General features: G+C 47.0%; 1 protein-coding gene across 4 annotated transcripts in view; it reads right to left on the bottom strand.

The window, feature by feature from the left end:
• Positions 1 to 18,850, bottom strand: part of LUC7L (LUC7 like) — a 43,082-nt gene that overhangs the window by 12,768 nt on the left and 11,464 nt on the right. For all 4 annotated transcript variants that reach the window (XM_017860773.1, XM_017860770.1, XM_017860772.1 and 1 more), the window contains 2 exons: positions 7,001 to 7,111; positions 4,891 to 5,034 (listed from right to left, as the gene is read on the bottom strand). In XM_017860773.1, the coding sequence (XP_017716262.1) occupies positions 4,891 to 5,034; positions 7,001 to 7,111 (255 nt within the window). The remainder of the gene's footprint in view (positions 1 to 4,890; positions 5,035 to 7,000; positions 7,112 to 18,850) is intronic.

Genomic DNA, 18,850 nt, shown 5'->3' with positions numbered 1-18,850 from the left:
TATTACTCTGTCCCCTTCTACAGTTTTGAAACCTTTAATGCCACTCTCTAACATCTTTCAAAATAAATTCTAAGTATGTTTTTTTTTGTTTTGTTTTGTTTTTTTTGAGACGGAGTCTGGCTCTGTCGCCCAGGCTGGAGTGCAGTGGCCGGATCTCAGCTCACTGCAAGCTCCGCCTCCCGGGTTCACGCCATTCTCCTGCCTAAGCCTCCCGAGTAGCTGGGACTACAGGCGCCGCCACCTCGCCCAGCTAGTTTTTTGTATTTTTTAGTAGAGACGGGGTTTCACCGTGTTAGCCAGGATGGTCTCAATCTCCTGACCTCGTGATCTGCCCGTCTCGGCCTCCCAAAGTGCTGGGATTACAGGCTTGAGCCACCGCACCCGGCCAAATTCTAAGTATGTTGAGTAAAAAAAGTCAATCCCAAAAAGTTACATACTGTATGCCATTTACGTAACTTTTTTTTTTTTATTAAGATGGAATTTCACTTGTCGCCCAGGCTGGAGGGCAGTGGTACGATCTTGCTCACAGCAACCTCCACCTCCCGGCTTCAAGCGATTCTCCTGCCTCAGCCTCCCAAGTAACGGGGATTACAGGAATGTGCCACCACGCCCAGCTAATTTCTGTATTTTTGGTAGAGACGGGGTTTCACCATGTTGGCCAGGCTGGTCTCGAACTCGTGACCTCAGGTGATTCGCCTCTACAAAAACTCCAAAAATTAACCAGGCATGGTGGTGCATACCCATACTCCCAGCTAAGCAGGAGGCTGAGGTGGGAGGATCACTTGAGCCCAGAAGGTCGAGGCTGCACCGAGTCATGACCTTGCCACTGAACTCCAGCCTAGGTGACACAGTGAGACCCTACTTAAAAAAAAGAAACAAAAAAGTGGTAAAACCCTCAATGTGGAAACCAGGAAAAGTCCCTCAAAGGGCAGAAAAGCAGCTTTAAAACTACCGAACACCCCACCTGCTACCGGGAGCACAAAAGACGCCAGAGGTGCCAAAACACCACAGATATCAGTGCTGCCGGGGTCCTGCACACCCACCCAATGGCCACCAAGCCTGGCTAATTTTTGTATTTTTAGTAGAGACAGGGTTTCACCAGGTTGGCCAAGTGGGTCTCGAATTTCTGACCTCAAGTGATCCACCCACATTGCCCTCTCAAAGTGCTGGGGTTACAGGCATGAACCACCACGCCCGGTTCGGCCCTGGATAACTTTTTTTTTTTTTTTTTTTGAGACGGAGTCTCGCTCTGTCATCGCCCAGGCTGGAGTGCAGTGGTGTGATCTCCACTCACTGCAACCTCTCCCCTCCCCTCCCAGGCGCAAGAGATCCTCCTCCCTCAGCCTCCCCAGTAGCTGGGATTACAGGCGCCCGCCACCACATCTGTTTTTTTTTTTTTTTTTTTTGAGATGGAGGCTCACTCTGTGACCCAGGCTGGAGTGCAGTGGCATGATCTCCCCTCACTGCAAGCTCCACCTCCTGGGTTCACACCATTCTCTTGCCTCAGCCTCCTGAGCAGCTGAGACCACAGGCGCCTGCCACCATACCTGGCTAATTTTTTGTATCTTTCTTTTTCTTGGTAGAGACGGGGTTTCACCGTGTTAGCCAGGATGGTCTCGATCTCCTGACCTTGTGATCCACCTGCCTTGGCCTCCCGAAGTGCTGGGATACAGGCGTGAGCCACCGCACCCGGCTTTTTTGAGACAGAGTCTTGCTCTGTCACCCAGGTTGGAGTGCAATGGTGCATCTCCGTTCGCTTCCCGGTTCAAGCGATTGTCCTACTTCAGCCTCCCAAGTAGCTGGGATTACAGGTGCCCGCCACCACACCTAGCTAATTTTTGTATTTTTAGTAGAAACGCGGTTTCACTAAACGGCATCTCGAACTCCTGACCTCAGGTGATACATCTACCTTGGCCTCCCAAGGTGCTGGGATTACAGGCATGAGCACTGTATTTGTACTATACCTTTTCTATGTTTACATATGCAAATATTTACCATTGTGTTGCAACTGCCTATAGTATTCAGTACAGTAACAAGCTGTACAGGTGTGTAGTCTAGGAGCAACAGGCTCTACCGTACAGCCCACACGGCTACACCACTTAGGTTTGTGTAACTCTATAATGTGCTCACAATGATGAAACCATGGAACACACTTCTCAGAATATTTACTCCTTGTCATTAAGAAAAACATGACTGTACTGATATCAGAAATGAAAAACAGGACATCATTACGGATCCATGCACTTTAAAGGAATAATATAAATAACTCTTAAAAACAACAACTCTATGCCCACAAAAGTGATAAACTAGACGAAATGGACCAATCCCTTGAAAGACAGACAGGGGGCTGTAATCCCAGTACTTTGGGAGGCTGAGGCAGGTGGATCACTTGAGGTCAGGAGTTTGAGACCAGCTTGACCAACATGGGTGAAACCCCGTCTCCTCTACTAAAAATACAAAAATTAGCCAGGCGTGGTGGAGCATGCCTGTAATCCCAGCTACTAGGGAGGCTGAGGCAGGAGAACTGCTTGAACCCAGAAGGTGGAGGTTGCAGCCAGCCAACATCACATCACTGCGCTCCAGCCTGGGCAACAGAGCGAGAAACTGTGTAAAAAAAAAAATAATAATGTTGGAAAGACACAATCTACCAAAACTTACACAAGAAATAGATGATCTGAATGGATCTATACATTAATAAACTTCCAAGACAGAAAGCGTCAGGTCCAGATGGGTTTACTGGTGAATTCTATCAAAGCATTAGGGAAGAAATCATGCCAATTCTTTACAATCTCTTCCAGAAAAGCAGAGAGAATATTTCCTAACTCCTTCTATGGGGACATTACCATAATACCAAAACCAGATAAAGGCATTACAAGAGGCCAGACATGGTGGCTCTTGCCTCTAATCCTAGCACTTTGGGAGGCTGAGGTGGGCAGATCGCTTTAGCCCAGCAATTTGAGACTAGCCTTGACCACACGGCGAAACCCCGTCTCTCCAAAAAATACAAAAAATTAGCTGTGCTTTGTGGCACACGCCTTCAGTCCTAGCTACTTGAAGGGCTGAGGTGGGAGGATCAAATGAGTCCAAGAGATCAAGCCTGCAATGAGCCAAGATGTGCCACTGCACTCCAGCCTGGGTGAGAAAGTAAGACCATCTCGGGGGTCGGGGGCGGAGAGGGAGGCCTGTGGCATGCACCTGTAGTCCTATTTGAAGAGATGAAGCGGGAGAATCAAATGAGCCCAGGAGATCAAGGCTGCAGTAAGCCAAGATCGCACCACTGCACTCAGACTGGGTGAGAAAGTGAGACCATCTCGAGGCGGGGGCGGGGAGGGCCGGGCGCGGTGGCTCACGCCTGTACTCCCAGCACTTTGGGAGTCCGAGGCGGGCGGATCACGAGGTCAGGAGATGAAGGCCATCCTGGCTAACACGGTTAAATCCCATCTCTACTAATAACACAAAACATGAGCCAGGCATGGTGGCAAGCGCCTATAGTCCCAGCTACTTGGGAGGCTGAGGCAGGAGAATCGCCTGAACTCGGGAGGCGGAGGTAGCAGTGAGCCAAGATCACACCACTGCACTCCAGCCTGTACGAATGAATGAGACTCCATCTCAAAAAAACACAAAAACAAAAACCAAAAAACAAATTACCATTTATACCAGCACTCCCAAGAGTGAAATACTTAGGTAGAAATCTAACAAAGTATGTATAAGATCTTCACTATGAGGAAAATTACAAGACTCATAAAAGGTATCAAATGGCCTGGCAAAGTGGCTCACGCCTGTGATTCCAGCACTCTGGGAGGCCGAGGGAGATGGATCACCTGAGGTCAGAAGTTTGAGACCAGCTTGGCCAACATGGTGAAACCTCATCTCTACTAAAAATGCCAAAACAAAAAACAAAAAACTTAGCCATGGGCCTGGCGTGGTGGCTCACTCCTGTAATCCCAGCAGTCTGGGAGGCCGAGGCAGGTGGATCACGAGGTCAAGAGATTGAGACCATCCTGGCTAACACAGTGAAACCCCGTCTCTACTAAAAATACAAAAAAATTAGCCAGCTGTGGTGGTGGGCACCTGTAGTCCCAGCTACTCAGGAGACTGAGGCAGAAGAATGGTGTTAACTCAGGAGGTGGAGCTTGCAGTGAGCCGAGATCGCGCCACTGCACTCCAGCCTGGGCAGCGGAGCGAGACTCCACCTCTAAATAAATAAATAAATAAATAAATAAATAAATAAATAAAATAGAAAAAGAAAAAAGAAAAAAAGCTACATGCAGACATTTACAGACTCTACATGACACCATTCACCATAGCCTACAGACTTTGGGTGATAATGACAAGTCAATGTAGACCCACTGACTGTGGGTGGATGCTGGGAATGGAGGAGGCTGTCTGAGGAAGGGATACATGGAGAATCTCTGTACTTTCCTCTCAATTTAGCCATGAAGCTAAAACTGCTTGAAAAAACAAAGTTTATAATGTTTTTTTTTTTTTCTGAGACAGAGTCTCGCTCTGTCGCCCAGGCTGGAGTGCAGTGGTGCGATCTCAGCTCACGGCAAGCTCCGCCTCCCCGGTTCACGCCATTCTCCTGCCTCAGCCTCCCGGGCAGCTGGGACTACAGGCCCCCACCACCTCGCCCGGCTAGTTTTTTTTGCATTTTTTAGTAGAGATGGGGTTTCACCATGTTAGCCAGGATGGTCTCCATCTCCCAACCTCGTGATCCACCCACCTCAGCCTCCCAGAGTGTTGGGATTACAGGCATGAGCCACTGTGCCCGGCCCAAAGTTTACAAATTTTTTTTAAAAATGCAAGCAAGCATGCGCTAAATTAATTTAAATGGTCATCTCTGCCAAATTACTAAGATTTCTCTTTCCCTAAGACATTTCTTTCACCAACCTCAGCTTCTTTTTTCTTCGCACGAACTTTTTCCACTTCCATAAGAATCTTCTGGGATTCATCCACATTACCTTCAGCCCCTAGCTGTTCGGCTTTAGCAAGGAGTTTTCCTATTTCTTCATTTAACTCATGTACTTTTTCTGCCTGTGAGGAGAAACAACGAGGTAAGCAGACATCTAAAAATGAAAGTGAATGCAAAGACAACAAGGGTTTCTCCTGCTCCATTTCCAGTCTGTTCTACTGAAAATACATGGAAGAGCTAAAGATTCACACTTAACAATGAAGGCATCCTTACGGCCAGCATTGAGACTAACCACACACGAATCCTGTGTGCTGTGTTCCAATGACACCAGGAGCACCTGTGTCACTTCCAACACGGTTCCAAGGATCACCACAGATTGGACATTGTCTAGGCTGTCTCTCCTTACGACTTTTTCTTCAGGGTATGGCTAATAAAATGTCTAGATTTAAGTGTACAGATTTAACCTATCAGCAAAATACCTCATTACTAGGATTTACCTTCTGAAACACAACAGCAGCTTTGGTCAAATTAGCAATTGCATAAATCCTAAGAAATGCTTTTACAACACTGAAAAGAAAAAGAAGGAGAGACTTAGCTCCACTGAAGAGAAAAACAGAAGAGTGATGTAACTGGCGCTCAAGCTAATCACATATAAATCTACCTCCTTTTTCATTCTATGATATGGATGCACCACAGTATATCCATTTCCTTACCAGTTCTTTCCAGTTTTACGTGAAGATATTAAAGTTTAAAACAACATGCAGAGGCCGGGCACGCTGGCTCACACCTGTAAACCCAGCACTTCGGGAGGACAAAGTAGGAGGACTGCTTAAGCCCAAGAGTTGCAGATCAGCCTGGGCAACAGAGACTCCATCTCTATCTTAAAAAAAAAAAAAAAAAAAAAAAAAAAAAGATGGCTGGGCACGGTGGCTCATGCCTGTAATCCCAGCACTTTGGGAAAACGAGGCGGGCGGATCACGAGGTCAGGAGATAGAGACCATCCCGGCTAACACGGTGAAACCCCGTCTCTACTAAAAATACAACAAATTAGCCGGGCGTGGTGGTGGGCGCCTGTAGTCCCAGCTACTTGGGGTGCTAAGGCAGGAGAATGGCATAAACCTGGGAGGCGGAGCTTGTAGTGAGCCAAGATCGCGACACTGCACTCCAGCCTGGGCAACAGAGCAAGACTCTGTCTCAAAAAAAAAAAAAAAAAAGAGAGAGAAAAAAAACCACAATGATTTTTTTTTGAGGCAGGGTCTCACTCTGTCATCCAGGCTGGAGTAAAAAGTAGCATGATCATACCTCATTGCAGCCTCAATCTCCCCAAGCTGAAGTGATCCTCCCACCTCAACCTCCTGAGTAACTGGGATACGCATGTGCACCACCAAGCCTGGCTAATACACGTATTTTTTGTAGAGATGGGGTTTCTTCATGTTGCCCAGGCTGGTCTAAAACTCCTGGGCTCAAGCAATCTGCCCCAACCTTGGTCTCCCAAAGTGCTGGGGCTACAAGCGTGAGCCACCAAACTCAGCGAAGAATACATTAAAATAAAAATAATAATAATAAACCATGTATAGAGGACAAAAATGGACAGAATAAAAACAGAAGTAGTAACTCCTGAGGGATGAGAATTCAATGACACATGAATGCTTGATCACAGCCCTCTATCCTTAACTGGAATAAGGCAGAGAGTACTGTAGACACAATCAGTGCTGAGGGTGAGTTAATAGCTATTGACAAGGCCAGGCACGGTGGCTCACGCCTGTAATCCCAGCACTTTGGGAGACTGAGGCGGGCGGATCATGAAGTCAGGAGATTGAGACCATTCTAGCTAACACGGTGAAACCCCGTCTCTACTATAAATACAAAAAATTAGCCGGGCGTGGTGGCGGGTGCCTGTAGTTCCAGCTACTCAGGAAGCCGAGGCAGGAGAAGGGCGTGAATCCAGGAAGCGGAGCTTGCAGTGAGCCAAGATTGCACCACTGCACTCCAGCCTGGGTGACAGAGTGAGACTCCATCTCAAAAAAAAGCTATTGAGAAGCCAGTATTTGCAAGAACATACCAGGCAGCAAAGCCACCCAAGCATACCTTTGCAGAAACTTCTGCACTGATTTCCTCCTGTGTTTCTGCCAGCCGTTTCTTGGCGAGCTCAGTTCTCCGATCACATTCCGCAATAAAAGACTCCAAGTGATCCATTGCCTAGCATTGGAAAAGCAGAGAGCTATAATCAATTATGTGTAAAGCATAAAGTCTTAGAACCCATTTACTTGATAGGAAATACACTCCTAGGTTCATTTTTTTAAAGCCTGTGGATTCAATGGGAAGATCTTAAACTATACTACCACTAACACATTCATATCTGCATTAAATCAAGGGGATCTGTTAAACAGAATGATTGTTTGGAAGCATGGTCTTCTCATTTGATTTATTTATTTCCAAAATTTGTAACAGGACTCCAACCCTCAATAACATTACAAAGAAATTCTGAGGAAAATTAAAACACTTGGAGCAATTCACAGAGTTCTCAGAGGGAAAGAAAAGGCTGAGCCTAGACTCGTGCTGGAGGCCCTCTTCTGGGGAGTTGTGAGAGATGCATATGATGTACTCACTGGTCTTTGTGAGCCACGTAAATATTATTCCCTCATGTTCTGAGGGTAGGGTCCCCCCTCTCACCTCAAAAACAAAACAATAGAACAAATATTACTGAGAGCTATGAATACATTTCGTTATTGCCTACTGTCTAAAGTAGTAGGAAAAACTGGTTGCTATTTACCCAAACAGATAAAGGAAAAGAAACTCTAGACGTCTACTTGCTTACTCTGAAAAGGGTTGGTGGGAAACATTAAGACAACTATCATATGCTAAGGTTAATTCACCATAACTAGGCAAAGGCTAATGTAATTTCAGATAAAAATACAGACAGGACTGGCCGCAGTGGCTCATGCCTGTAATCCCAGCACTTTGGGAGGCCAAGACGGGTAGTTCATCTGAGGTTAGCCGTTCGAGACCAGACTGGCCAACACGGTCTCTAATAAAAATAAAAAAATTAGCCGGGCATGGTGGTGGGTCCCTGTAGTCCCAGCTACTCGGGAGGCTGAGGCAGGAGAATCACTTGAGCCCGGGAAGCAGAAGTTGCAGTGAGCCAAGACCGTACCACTGCACTCCACCCTAGGCAACAGAGCAAGACTCCGTATCAAAAAAAAAACCACTGTGGGAGGCCGAGACGGGCGGATCACGAGGTCAGGAGATCGAGACCATCCTGGCTAACATGGTGAAACCTCGTCTCTACTAAAAAATACAAAAAACTAGCCGGATGAGGTGGCGGGCGCCTGTAGTCCCAGCTACTCAGGAGGCTGAGGCAGAAGAACAGCATAAACCCGGAAGGCAGAGCTTCGGCCACTGCACTCCAGCCTGGGTGACAGAGCAAGACTCCATCTCAAAAAAAAAAAAAAAAAAAAAAAAAAAAAAAAAAGCAGGGCCCAGTGCCTCACACCTGTAATCCCAACACTTTGGGAGGCCGAGATGGGAGGATCATGAGGTCAGGTTGGAGACCAACCTTGCCAATATGGTGACGCCCCATCTCTACTAAAAATAAAAAAATTAGAAGGGTGTGGTGGCACGCACCTGTAGTCCCAGCTACTTGGGAGGCTGAGGCAGAAGAATCGCTTGAACCTGGGAGGCAGAGGTTACAGTAAGCTGAGATGGCAGCACTGCACTCTAGCCTGGGCAACAGAGCAAGGCTCCATCTCAAAAAAAAAAAAAAAAAAAAAACTAAAACAGACAGGGCATCACTTTTCCAACTGTCAGCCAGTGACCAGTAGTAAGAAACACTAACATTACACCATGAGTCAGCCTGCTAATGTCAGCATCATGTTAAACGTAAATAAGCTTGTTTTGCAATGATCATAGGTTTAGATAGCACGATCTTTTACCAAAAACAAAATTTTAGGTGGAGATGAGAAGGCAGATGACAGGAAAACACTAAGGGGTGATAATCCATGTCACTGCTCCTAAAACGGACAGGAGAGAGTAAGTCAGTTGTAATAAACCGCTCCACAATGGATCACACGGACACAGGAGAAGATTATGATCTTCTCTAGAAATCTTAAATATGTTTTTCAAAAAAATGCGTACTTGGGAGTAGGTCAAGATAGGCAAGAAGCTCCAAGTCTCCTGATGCCCAATCTCCCAAGAAGCTGAAAAAAGGACAAGCAGCATCACTGATGAAGGCTGACTCCCAGATATCACTCCTAATTTTGGAATTCAAAAACTGCCTCTTGGCCAGGCACAGTAGCTCACACCTGTAATCCCAGCACTTTGGGAGGCCAAGGTGGGTGGATTACATGAGGTCAGGAGTTCGAGACCAGCCTGGCCAACACGGTGAAACCCTGTCTCTACTAAAAATACAAAATTAGCCATGAGTGGTGGTGCATGCTTGTAATCCCAGCTACTTGGGAGGCTGAGGCCGAGAAATCGCTTGAACCCGGGAAGCAGAGGCTACAGTGAGCCGAGATTGTGTCACTGCACTCCAGCCTGGGCAACAAAAGCGAGATTCCTTCTCAAAAAAATAAATAAACTACCTCTTGTTGGTCACCCAGATACTCTCCAGTAAACATTTCAGTATGTTCAAATCAAAGAATCAGGAAATCAAATGATCTGGCATTTGACTGCTTCTATGCACCTGCACAATGAACTTCCTGGAAAGATGAAGAGCTGGCTGGAGCTCATCAGGATCCAAGTACTAAGGAGCTGACAAGGGTCACTGTGCATTCTCTTCTGTGCTTACCTCGGACAACAGCCCCTAACAGACCAGTCTGAGATGCCCCAGGTTCACCCACACAGTGGCTCTCTACAGTCTGCCCAAGCGGAACAATCAATCACCCACCTGAGACAGACTCAGGGATTCACTTGAGGGGTCAAACGGGAAATAGGCAGCTGACAACTCTCCCAATACCTTAACCAATCAAAGCAATTACCTGCACCTTAAGCAGAATCCAAGCACAGCAGACAGGTGCCCTTGTGGCTATGGACTCAGATGTCTGATAACCTAAGAACTAAATGGTAGGCCCGCCACAGTGGCTCACGCCTGTAATCCCAACACTTTGGGAGTCTGAGACCAGCCTGGCCAATACAGTAAAACCCCATCTCTACTACAAACTAAATGGTAGGCCCGGCACAGTGGCTCACGCCTGTAATCCCAACACTTTGGGAGTCTGAGACCAGCCTGGCCAATATGGTGAAACCCCATCTCTACTAAAAATACAAAAAAATTAGCTTGGCGTGGTGGTGGGCGCCTGTAATCCCAGCTACTCGGGAGGCTGAGGCAGGAGAACCGCTTGAACCTGGGAGGTGGAGGTTGCAGTGAGCCACTGCACTCCAGCCTAGGCAACAGAGCAAGACTCTGACTCAAACAAAAAAACAACCAAATGGTAAACTTCACAACAGAGAACAACCCGACCAAGAATTGCCAAGTTCTTTAAAAGGTGGCTTTCCGTTCTACTGCCCTCTCCCTTCAAAGTGCTCCTCAACTTTAGTCTGTCTCTTAAAAAAGCAGATTTAAATGATTAAAAAGACATTCAATTCCAAAAATTAAGTCCTAATCACAACCTACCACTTACTAGAAAGTCACCCAACCTCTCTATCTCTGAGTGGCGTTATGAAACATAAATCCTTAAAGTACCTGAGCCAGCAGAAACGCCTGTGTCCTAACACTACGGCAAAAGCGGCAGTATCAGCACACGTCATCTCCGCTGAGGAGGCTGCCCTCCACCCATGGACTGCCTGGTGCCGTTCCCAGCTCTCCCGGCACAGCAGTAGTGACACAGGCTGGTGGTCACTGAGCCTGAGATAAGCCCATGCCGTCAGTCAGAACTGTCACAGCAGACAGGTGCCCTTGTGCTGCGCTGGGCACGTGCACTAAACACCTCAAAACAGCCGCAGAGGAGGTCACTGGGTCTCCATCGCATGGATGATGAAACGGAAGTACAGCTACCAAACCACTAAGTAAGCAATGCAGTCAGGATCCAAGGACCCTTGTGGTTTGGCTCCAAAGACCCTGCATTTCATTCTCACAAATCTGAGGCAGCTGTCGTCAGCCCAGTTTATAGATGAATAGAAGGTAAAATAACTTACCCAGGGTCACACAGGGACTTTAACCCAAGACACCTGACCTAGAAAAATGTAACCTTTTTTTTTTTTTTTTGAGACGGAGTCTCACTCTGTTGCCCAGGCTGGAGTGCAGTGGCCGGATCTTGGCTCACTGCAAGCTCCGCCTCCCAGGTTCACGCCCTTCTCCTGCCTCAGCCTCCCGAGTAGCTGGGACTACAGGAGCCGGGTAGTTTTTTTTGTATTTTTTTAGTAGAGACGGGGTTTCACCGTGTTAGCCAGGATGGTCTCGATCTCCTGACCTCGTGATCTGCCCGTCTCGGCCTCCCAGAGTGCTGGGATTACAGGCTTGAGCCACCGCACCCGGCCAAAATGTAACTCTTATACTGCACATCTGTAAGACAGAAAAACTACATAGAATCAGAACTGGTCTCATGTGGTATATTAAAAACAGCTTTGAAACAAGCCCATGTATGTTGTTCTGAAAACTTGTCAAAACATCACATGGCCAGACACGGGGGTAAAGGTTAATTATACTTTTGCTGAATTTCAAAGACACATTCATTGTATTTTCAACATGTGAACACTAAAGAAATATACTTTTTTTTTTTTCAAGAGGATCTTGCTCTGTCACCCAGGCTAGAATACAGTGGCACAATCATGGCTCAGTTTAGCATTGACCTCTCAGGTTCAAGCCATCCTTTCACTTCAGCCTCCAAAGCAGGTAGGACTATAGGAACATGTCACTACACCTGGCTAAAACTTCTGATTTTGTAGAGACTTTGCCCAGACTGGTCTCGAACTACTGGGCTCAATCTTCCGGCCTCTGCCTCCCACCAAAGTGCTGGGATTACAGGTGTGAGTGCACACCTGGCCGTCTGTAACTTTTTCAGACCTTAATTAAGTATGATTAATATTCCTGTTTGACAGTTTACAAGTTGAAAAATGGTTTATTTATAGAGTACTTTATAACAAATATAGCATACATCCTTTCCTAGGCAACTTCCGGATAAAACAAATCAAGGCCTGGGTCTGTTGTGGTCAGGCTGAGGCTGAATCAGGCTGGAAGGAGTCAATGATGAGGATAGGGAACGCATCTTCTCCCAGGAAAAACAACTGAGTTCTGGGAGGATCCCGGGTAGAAATGTGCCAGGAGCTCCATCCATCAAGCTTGAGGTGATGGTCCAGGCAGAAAATAAAGGCTCACAATTGTCTTGTTTGGAAGGGGAGGGGGAGACACAGTCTCACCTTGTCACCAAGGCTGGAGTGTAGTGGCACCATCTGAGCCCACTGCAACCTCTGCCTCCCAGGCTCAAGCAATTCCCCTGCCTCAGCCTCCCGAGTAGCTGGGATTGCAGGCGCACACCACCACACCCAGCTAATTTTATTTTTGTATTTTTATTACAGATGGGTTATCACCATGTTGGTCAGACTGGTCTTGAACTCCTGACCTCAGGCAATCCGCCCGCCTCAGCCTCCCAAAGTGCTGAGATCACAGGCGTGAGCCACCACACCCGGCCACAAATCATTTTTCTTTTTTTTTTTTTTTGAGACCGAGTCTCACACTGTTTCCTGGACTGGAGTGCAGTGGCGCAATCATCTTGGCTCATTGCAACCTCTGCCTCCCGAGTTCAAGCGATTTTCCTGCCTCACCCTCCAAAGGAGCTGAGACTACAGGTGTCACCATCATGCCCAGCTAATGTTTTCTATTTTTAGTAGAGATGGGGTTTCACTATCTTGGCCAGGAATGTCTCCATCCCCTGACCTTGTGAACCGCCCACCTCAGCCTCCCAAAGTGCTGGGATTACAGGCGTGAGCCACTGCACCTGGCTTGAGTTGAAATTTTTTTTTTTTTTTTTCTGAGATGGAGTCTTGCTCTGTCACCCAGGCTGGAGTGCAGTGGCACAATCTCGGCTCACTGCAAGCTCTGCCTCCCAGGTTCACGCCATTCTCCTGCTTCAGCTTCCCGAGTAGCTGGGACTACAGGCGCCCGCCACCATGCCCGGCTAATATTTTGTATTTTTAGTACAGACGGGGTTTCACCGTGTTTGCCAGGATGGTCTTGATCTCCTGACCTCGTGATCCGCCTGCCTCGGCCTCCCAAAGTGCTGGGATTACAGGCGTGAGCCACCGCGCCCGGCTGAGTTGAAATCTTTATAGATAGCTTTGTATTTTGTGTTTGTGTTTTGTGTTCTCATAAGCAATTTTTTAATTTTGAAACGGAGTCTCGCTCTGTTGCCCAGGCTAGAGCGCAATGGCACAATCTCGGCTCACTGCAACTTCTGCCTCCTGGGTTCAAGCTATTCTCCTGCCTCAGCTTCCTGAGAAGCTGGGATTACAGGCACACGCCACCACACCCACCTAATTTTTGTATTTTTAGTAGAGACATTGTTTTACCATGTTGGTCAGGCTGGTATCCTGACCTCATGATCCACCTGCCTCAGCCTCCCAAAGTGCTAGGATTACAGGTGTGAGCCACTGCGCCCTGCCTATCATAAGCAATTGAAGTCATTAGATAAGTTTCACAAACATTAGTATGAAGGGCAGAGTCTATCATATAGGTTCATTATAATTTACTCTTTCATTTCTCTTCTTGGGCATTTATCTTGGATCCAAATTTCAATCTCATAAACAATTTTGTCATAAATATCATTTATTCATTGATTTATTTATCTGAGACAGACTCTTGCTCTGTTCTCCAGGCTGGGGCACAGTGGTGCAATCACAGCTCACTTCAGCCTTGATCTTCTGGACTCAACTGATCCTCCAGCCTCAGCCCCTTGAGTAGCTGGGACTACAATTGCAGGCCACCTCGTCTGGCTAATTTTTTTGGTATTTTCTGTAGAGACAGGGTTTGTCATGTTGCCCAGGTTAGTCTCCAACTAGGCTCATGCAACCCACCTGCCCCAATCTCCCAAAGCGCTGGGATTACAGGCATGGACCACTGTACCTGGCCCACAAACATCTTTACTATATCTGTGTTTGCACGTATTTTCAATTACTTTCTTAGGATAGAGATTTGTAGAAATAAGTCACAAGGCAGAGGTACTTTTAGGCCAGGCGTCGTGGCTTGTGACTGTAATCCCAGAACTTAGAAGACTGAAGTAGGAGAATAGCTTGAGGCCAGGAGTTGGAGGCTACCGTGAGCTACGATCATGCCATTGCAATCCAGCCTGGGCAGAACAAGTTCCTATCTCAATAGTAGTATTACATCTTTTTTTCCCCTTAAAATAAGTTATAATAAACATCTTTTCTCTGCATTCGTTTTCACATATCCTTAAGATACATTTCCAACAGTGGAATTCTGGAACAAAATGTTTAAAACACCAACAGTAGGCCAGGTGCAGTGGATCACTCCTGTAATCCCAACACTTTGGGAGGCTGAGGCGGGAGAATCACAAGGTAAGGAGCTAGAGACCATCCTGGCTAACACGGTGGAACCCTGTGTACTGAAAATACAAAAAACTGGGCCTGGCGCGGTGGCTCACGCCTGTAATCCCAGCACTTAGGGAGGCCGAGGCAGATGGATCACAATGTCAGGAGTCTGAGACCAGCCTGACCAGCATGGTAAAACCCTGTCTCTACTAAAAACACAAAAAATTAGCTGGGCATGGTGGCGCATACCATGTATACTTATACCAAGTAGCATAATCCTGGCTACTTGGGAGGCTGAGGTAGGACAGTTGCTTGAACCTGGCAGGCAGTGAGCCGAGATCATTGCACCACTGCACTCCAGCCTGGGCAACAAAAGCAAAACAGTCTCAAAAAAAAAAAAAAAAAAAGAAAAGAAAATACAAAAAATTGGCCGGGTGTGGTGACATGCACCTGTAGTGCCAGCTACTCATGAGGCTGAGGCAGGAAAATCGCTTGAACAGGGAAGGCAGAGCTTGCAGTGAGCTGAGATCATGCCACTGTAGTCCAGTTTGGGCGACAGAGTGACACACTGTCTCAAAAAAACAAAACAAAACAAAACAAAAACACCAGCAGTGGCTTGACAGATCACTGTCCCACAACACTGCTGCTCCACCACACCCAGCTTAATTTTTTATTTTTTCTTCCTAGAAACATGTCCTTCAGGCTAAACTCCTGGACTCAAGTGATCCTTCACTTTCGGCCTTCAAAAGTGACGGATTACAAGCAGGAGCCACCTTGCCTGCCCAGCCCGGTTTACTCTCTCCCGACCTCAGGTGATCTGCCCACCTCAGCCACCCAAAGTGCTTGGGTAACACTGGTTTACTCTTAATCCTTTGAGGGAGGAGGACCTTTTCCTTTTCCACGTTTATAAACACTCCCTATCAAATTGTTTACTTTATTTTTTTGAGACAGTGTCTCGCTCTGTTGTCCAGGCTGGAGTGCAGTTGCACAATTTCAGCTCACTACAACCTCTGTCTCTTGGGTTCAAGCGATTCTCCTGCCTCAGCCTCCCAAGTAGCTGGGCCTATAGGTGCCCGCCACCATGCCTGGCTGATTTTTGTATTTTCGGTAGACACGGTTTTGTACCATATTGGCAAGGCTGGTCTTGAACTCCTCACCTTGTGATCTGCCCGCCTCGGCCTCCCAAAGTGCTGAGATTACAGGCGTGAGCCACCTCGACTGACCTAAATATTTTAACATGAGCCCCCTGTAAGGTCAAAAATGACGTTTAGGGAGTGGTAGAGGGCGGCAGTTTTCAGGGAGTAACTCTTGTATATTGTACATTTTCACGTAGTACAAAAAGGTCTCGGATCTGTTCTAGCCCTCTAACCCACTCTCTCAAGGCAAGAATGCTCACAACCTCTTAGGTTGCTCTAAAACTTCTCTGCACACATAAACAGGTCAACAAGTATACAGCACCCTCCCTTTTGAAAAAACACCCCATGGCCGGGTGCAGTGGCTGACGCCTGTAATCCCAGCACTTTGGGAGGCAGAGGCGGGTGGATCACTTGAGATCAGGAGTTCAAGACCATCCTGGCTAACATGGTGAAACTCCATTTCTAAAAATACAAAAATTAGCTGGGCGTGGTAGCTCATGCCTGAGGCAGGAGAATCACTTGAACCCGGGAGGCAGAGGTTACAGTGACCTGAGATCACACCACTGCACTCCAGCCTGGGTGACACAAAAAGACTCCATCTCAAAACAAACAAACAAAAACAAAACCACCCCATGAAAACATCACATCACACTTTGCTTTGCTTTTCCTCTTCACTAACCTACCTTGGAGGTAAGCTCCCATCAGCACTAACCTACCTCAGTCCCTTTTCTCAGCTACGTGTCCTTCCACTGTAAGAAAAGGCTATGATTTGCCCAGCTCTTCATAGAAGTTTTAGTTCCTGCCTTCTGAGGTTAAAATAGTGCATGAATATTCGACAGCAAATTTATCTTTGTGCATATGCAAGTGTACCAAATACCCTCTCAGAACTGGCAATGCTGAGATGTGCTTTTATTGATTGATCGACTGATTGACTGAGACAGGATCTCACTCTGTCGCCCAGGCTGGAGTGTAGTGCTGTGATGACAGCTCAATGCAGCCTCGACTTCCCAGGCTCCAGCAATCCTCCTACCTAAACCTCCCAAGTAGCTGGGACTACAGGCACATGCCACCACGCCTAGCGAACTCTGGCATTTTTTTGTAGAGACGGGATTTCCTCATGTTGCCCAGGCTGGTCTCGAACTCCTGGGCTCAAGCAATCCGCCTGCCTCAGCCTCCCAAACTGCTGGAATTACAGCTGTGAGCCACCGCACACAGTCCAAGAATTTATTCTTTATTGGGAGCTGCATTCCTGTATCAAATGAAACATCTCACGTACCCCCAAAATATACACACCTATTATGTAGCCACAACAAATTTTTTAAATAGGCTGGGCACAGTGGCTCACAACTGTAATCTCAACACATTGAGAGGCTGAGGCGGATGGATCACCTGCGGTAAGGAGTTCGAGACCAGCCTGGCCAACATGGCAAACCCCATCTCTACTAAAGATACAAAAATTAGCCAGGCGTAGCGATGTGCACCTGTAGTCCCAGCTACTCGGGAGGTCGAGGCAGGAGAATCACTTGAAACCAGGAGGCAGAGGTTGCAGAGGGCCGAGATCATGCCACTGCACTCCAGCCTGGGCGACAAGAGCGAGACTCCGTCTCAAAAAAAAAAACAATAATAATAATTTTTTTTAAATAAATAAATACAATTTACTCAAGGCCAGGTGCAGTGTATCTCAGGCCTGTAATCTCAACACTTTGGTAGGCCAAGGCAGGTGGATCACCTGAGGTCAGGAGTTTGAGACCAGCCTGGCCAACGTGGTGAAACCCCATCTCTACTAAAAATACAAAAATTAGCTGGTCATGGTGGCGGGTGCCTGTAATCACAGCTACTTGGGAGGCTAAGGCATAAGAGGTGGAGGTTGCAGCGAGCCGAGACCGCGCCACTGCACTCCAGCCTGGGCGACAAGAGCAAAACTACATCTCAAAAAAAAAAAAAAAAAAAAAAAATTAGCCAGGCGTGGTGGCAAGCACCTGTAATCCCAGCTACTCAGGAGGCTGAGGCAGGAGAATCACTTGAACCCAGGAGGTAGAATTTACAGTGAGCCAAGATCATGCCATGGCACTCTGGCCGAGGCAACAAAAGTCTGACACTCCGTCTCAAAAACAAAAAAAAAATGGAAGAATTTACTCTAAACTGTATTGACATCTAGTAACGCAAGGGGAGGGACCCTTTCCCTTGCGTTTTATATTTTTCACTGGCTCCCTCATCACACACTCAGTTCCTTCCCAGTCTTCACTCAAGAACCAGAAAGGCATCAAACGCCTCTACTCACCTCTGGTCATACTAGTGATGGATGATTAGGTAATTAAAAAATAATTAAAATTGAGTGACTTTAAATCATGTGTTCTTATCCTTACCAGCCACGGTGTAATCATGCCTGTAAACCCAGCACTTCAGGTGGCTGAGGTGGGTGAATTACCTGAGGTCAAGAGTTCGAGACAAGCCTGGCCAACATGGTGAAACCACAACTCTACTAAAAATACAAAAATTAGCCGGGTGTGGTGGTGGGCACTTGTAATCCCAGCTACTTGGAAGGCTGAGGCAGGAGAATTGCTTAAACCCAGGAGGCGGAGGCTGCAGTGAGCCAAGATTGCACCACTGCACTCCAGCCTGGGTGACAGAGTGAGATTCGGCCTCCAAAAACAAACAAACAAACAAACAAAAAAAAAAAACCATGTATTATTGATGGAGGCAGGAATGAACACTGATTTTAAAGAATAAAAAAATACCATATATTATAATGGTCTATGGCCCAGCAAAAAAATCACAGTACATAAACAGATATGCAGGTTGTCTGTGTTATCAAAATTTCATAGTGACGGCAAGGTGAGGGGTAAAATGGGACAATCAGAAGAAAAAGTCTAGGGCGGGCACAGTGGCTCACGGCTGTAATCCCAGCACTTTGGGAGCCCGAGGCAGGCAGATCACGAGGTCAGGAGTTTGAGACCAGACTGGCCAATATGGTGAAACCCTGTCTCTACTAAAAATACAAAACAACTAGCTGGGCATGGTGGTGCATGCCTGTAGTCCTAGCTACTCAGGAGGCTGAGGGAGGAGAATCGCTTAAACCCAGGAGGTGGAGGCTGCAGAGTCAAGACTGCGCCATTGCATTCCAGCTTGGGCAACAGAGGGAGACTGTCTCAAAACAACAGAAAAAAATGTCTAAAAAGGCTCCACTGGGGGCAACAACGAAAAAAAGCTGAAAAATGCTGCTCTAAATGGATTTCCTGGCCAGGTACAGTGGCTTGCACCTGAAATCCCAAAACCTGTGAGAGGCCGAGGTGGCAGGATCACTTGAGGGCAGAAGCTTGAG

This window comes from Rhinopithecus bieti, unplaced genomic scaffold (genome assembly GCF_001698545.2).
Source record: "Rhinopithecus bieti isolate Rb0 unplaced genomic scaffold, ASM169854v2 scaffold_56641, whole genome shotgun sequence".
NCBI classification, from domain to species: Eukaryota; Metazoa; Chordata; class Mammalia; order Primates; family Cercopithecidae; genus Rhinopithecus; species Rhinopithecus bieti.
This window is presented reverse-complemented; position numbering and strand designations above follow the sequence as displayed.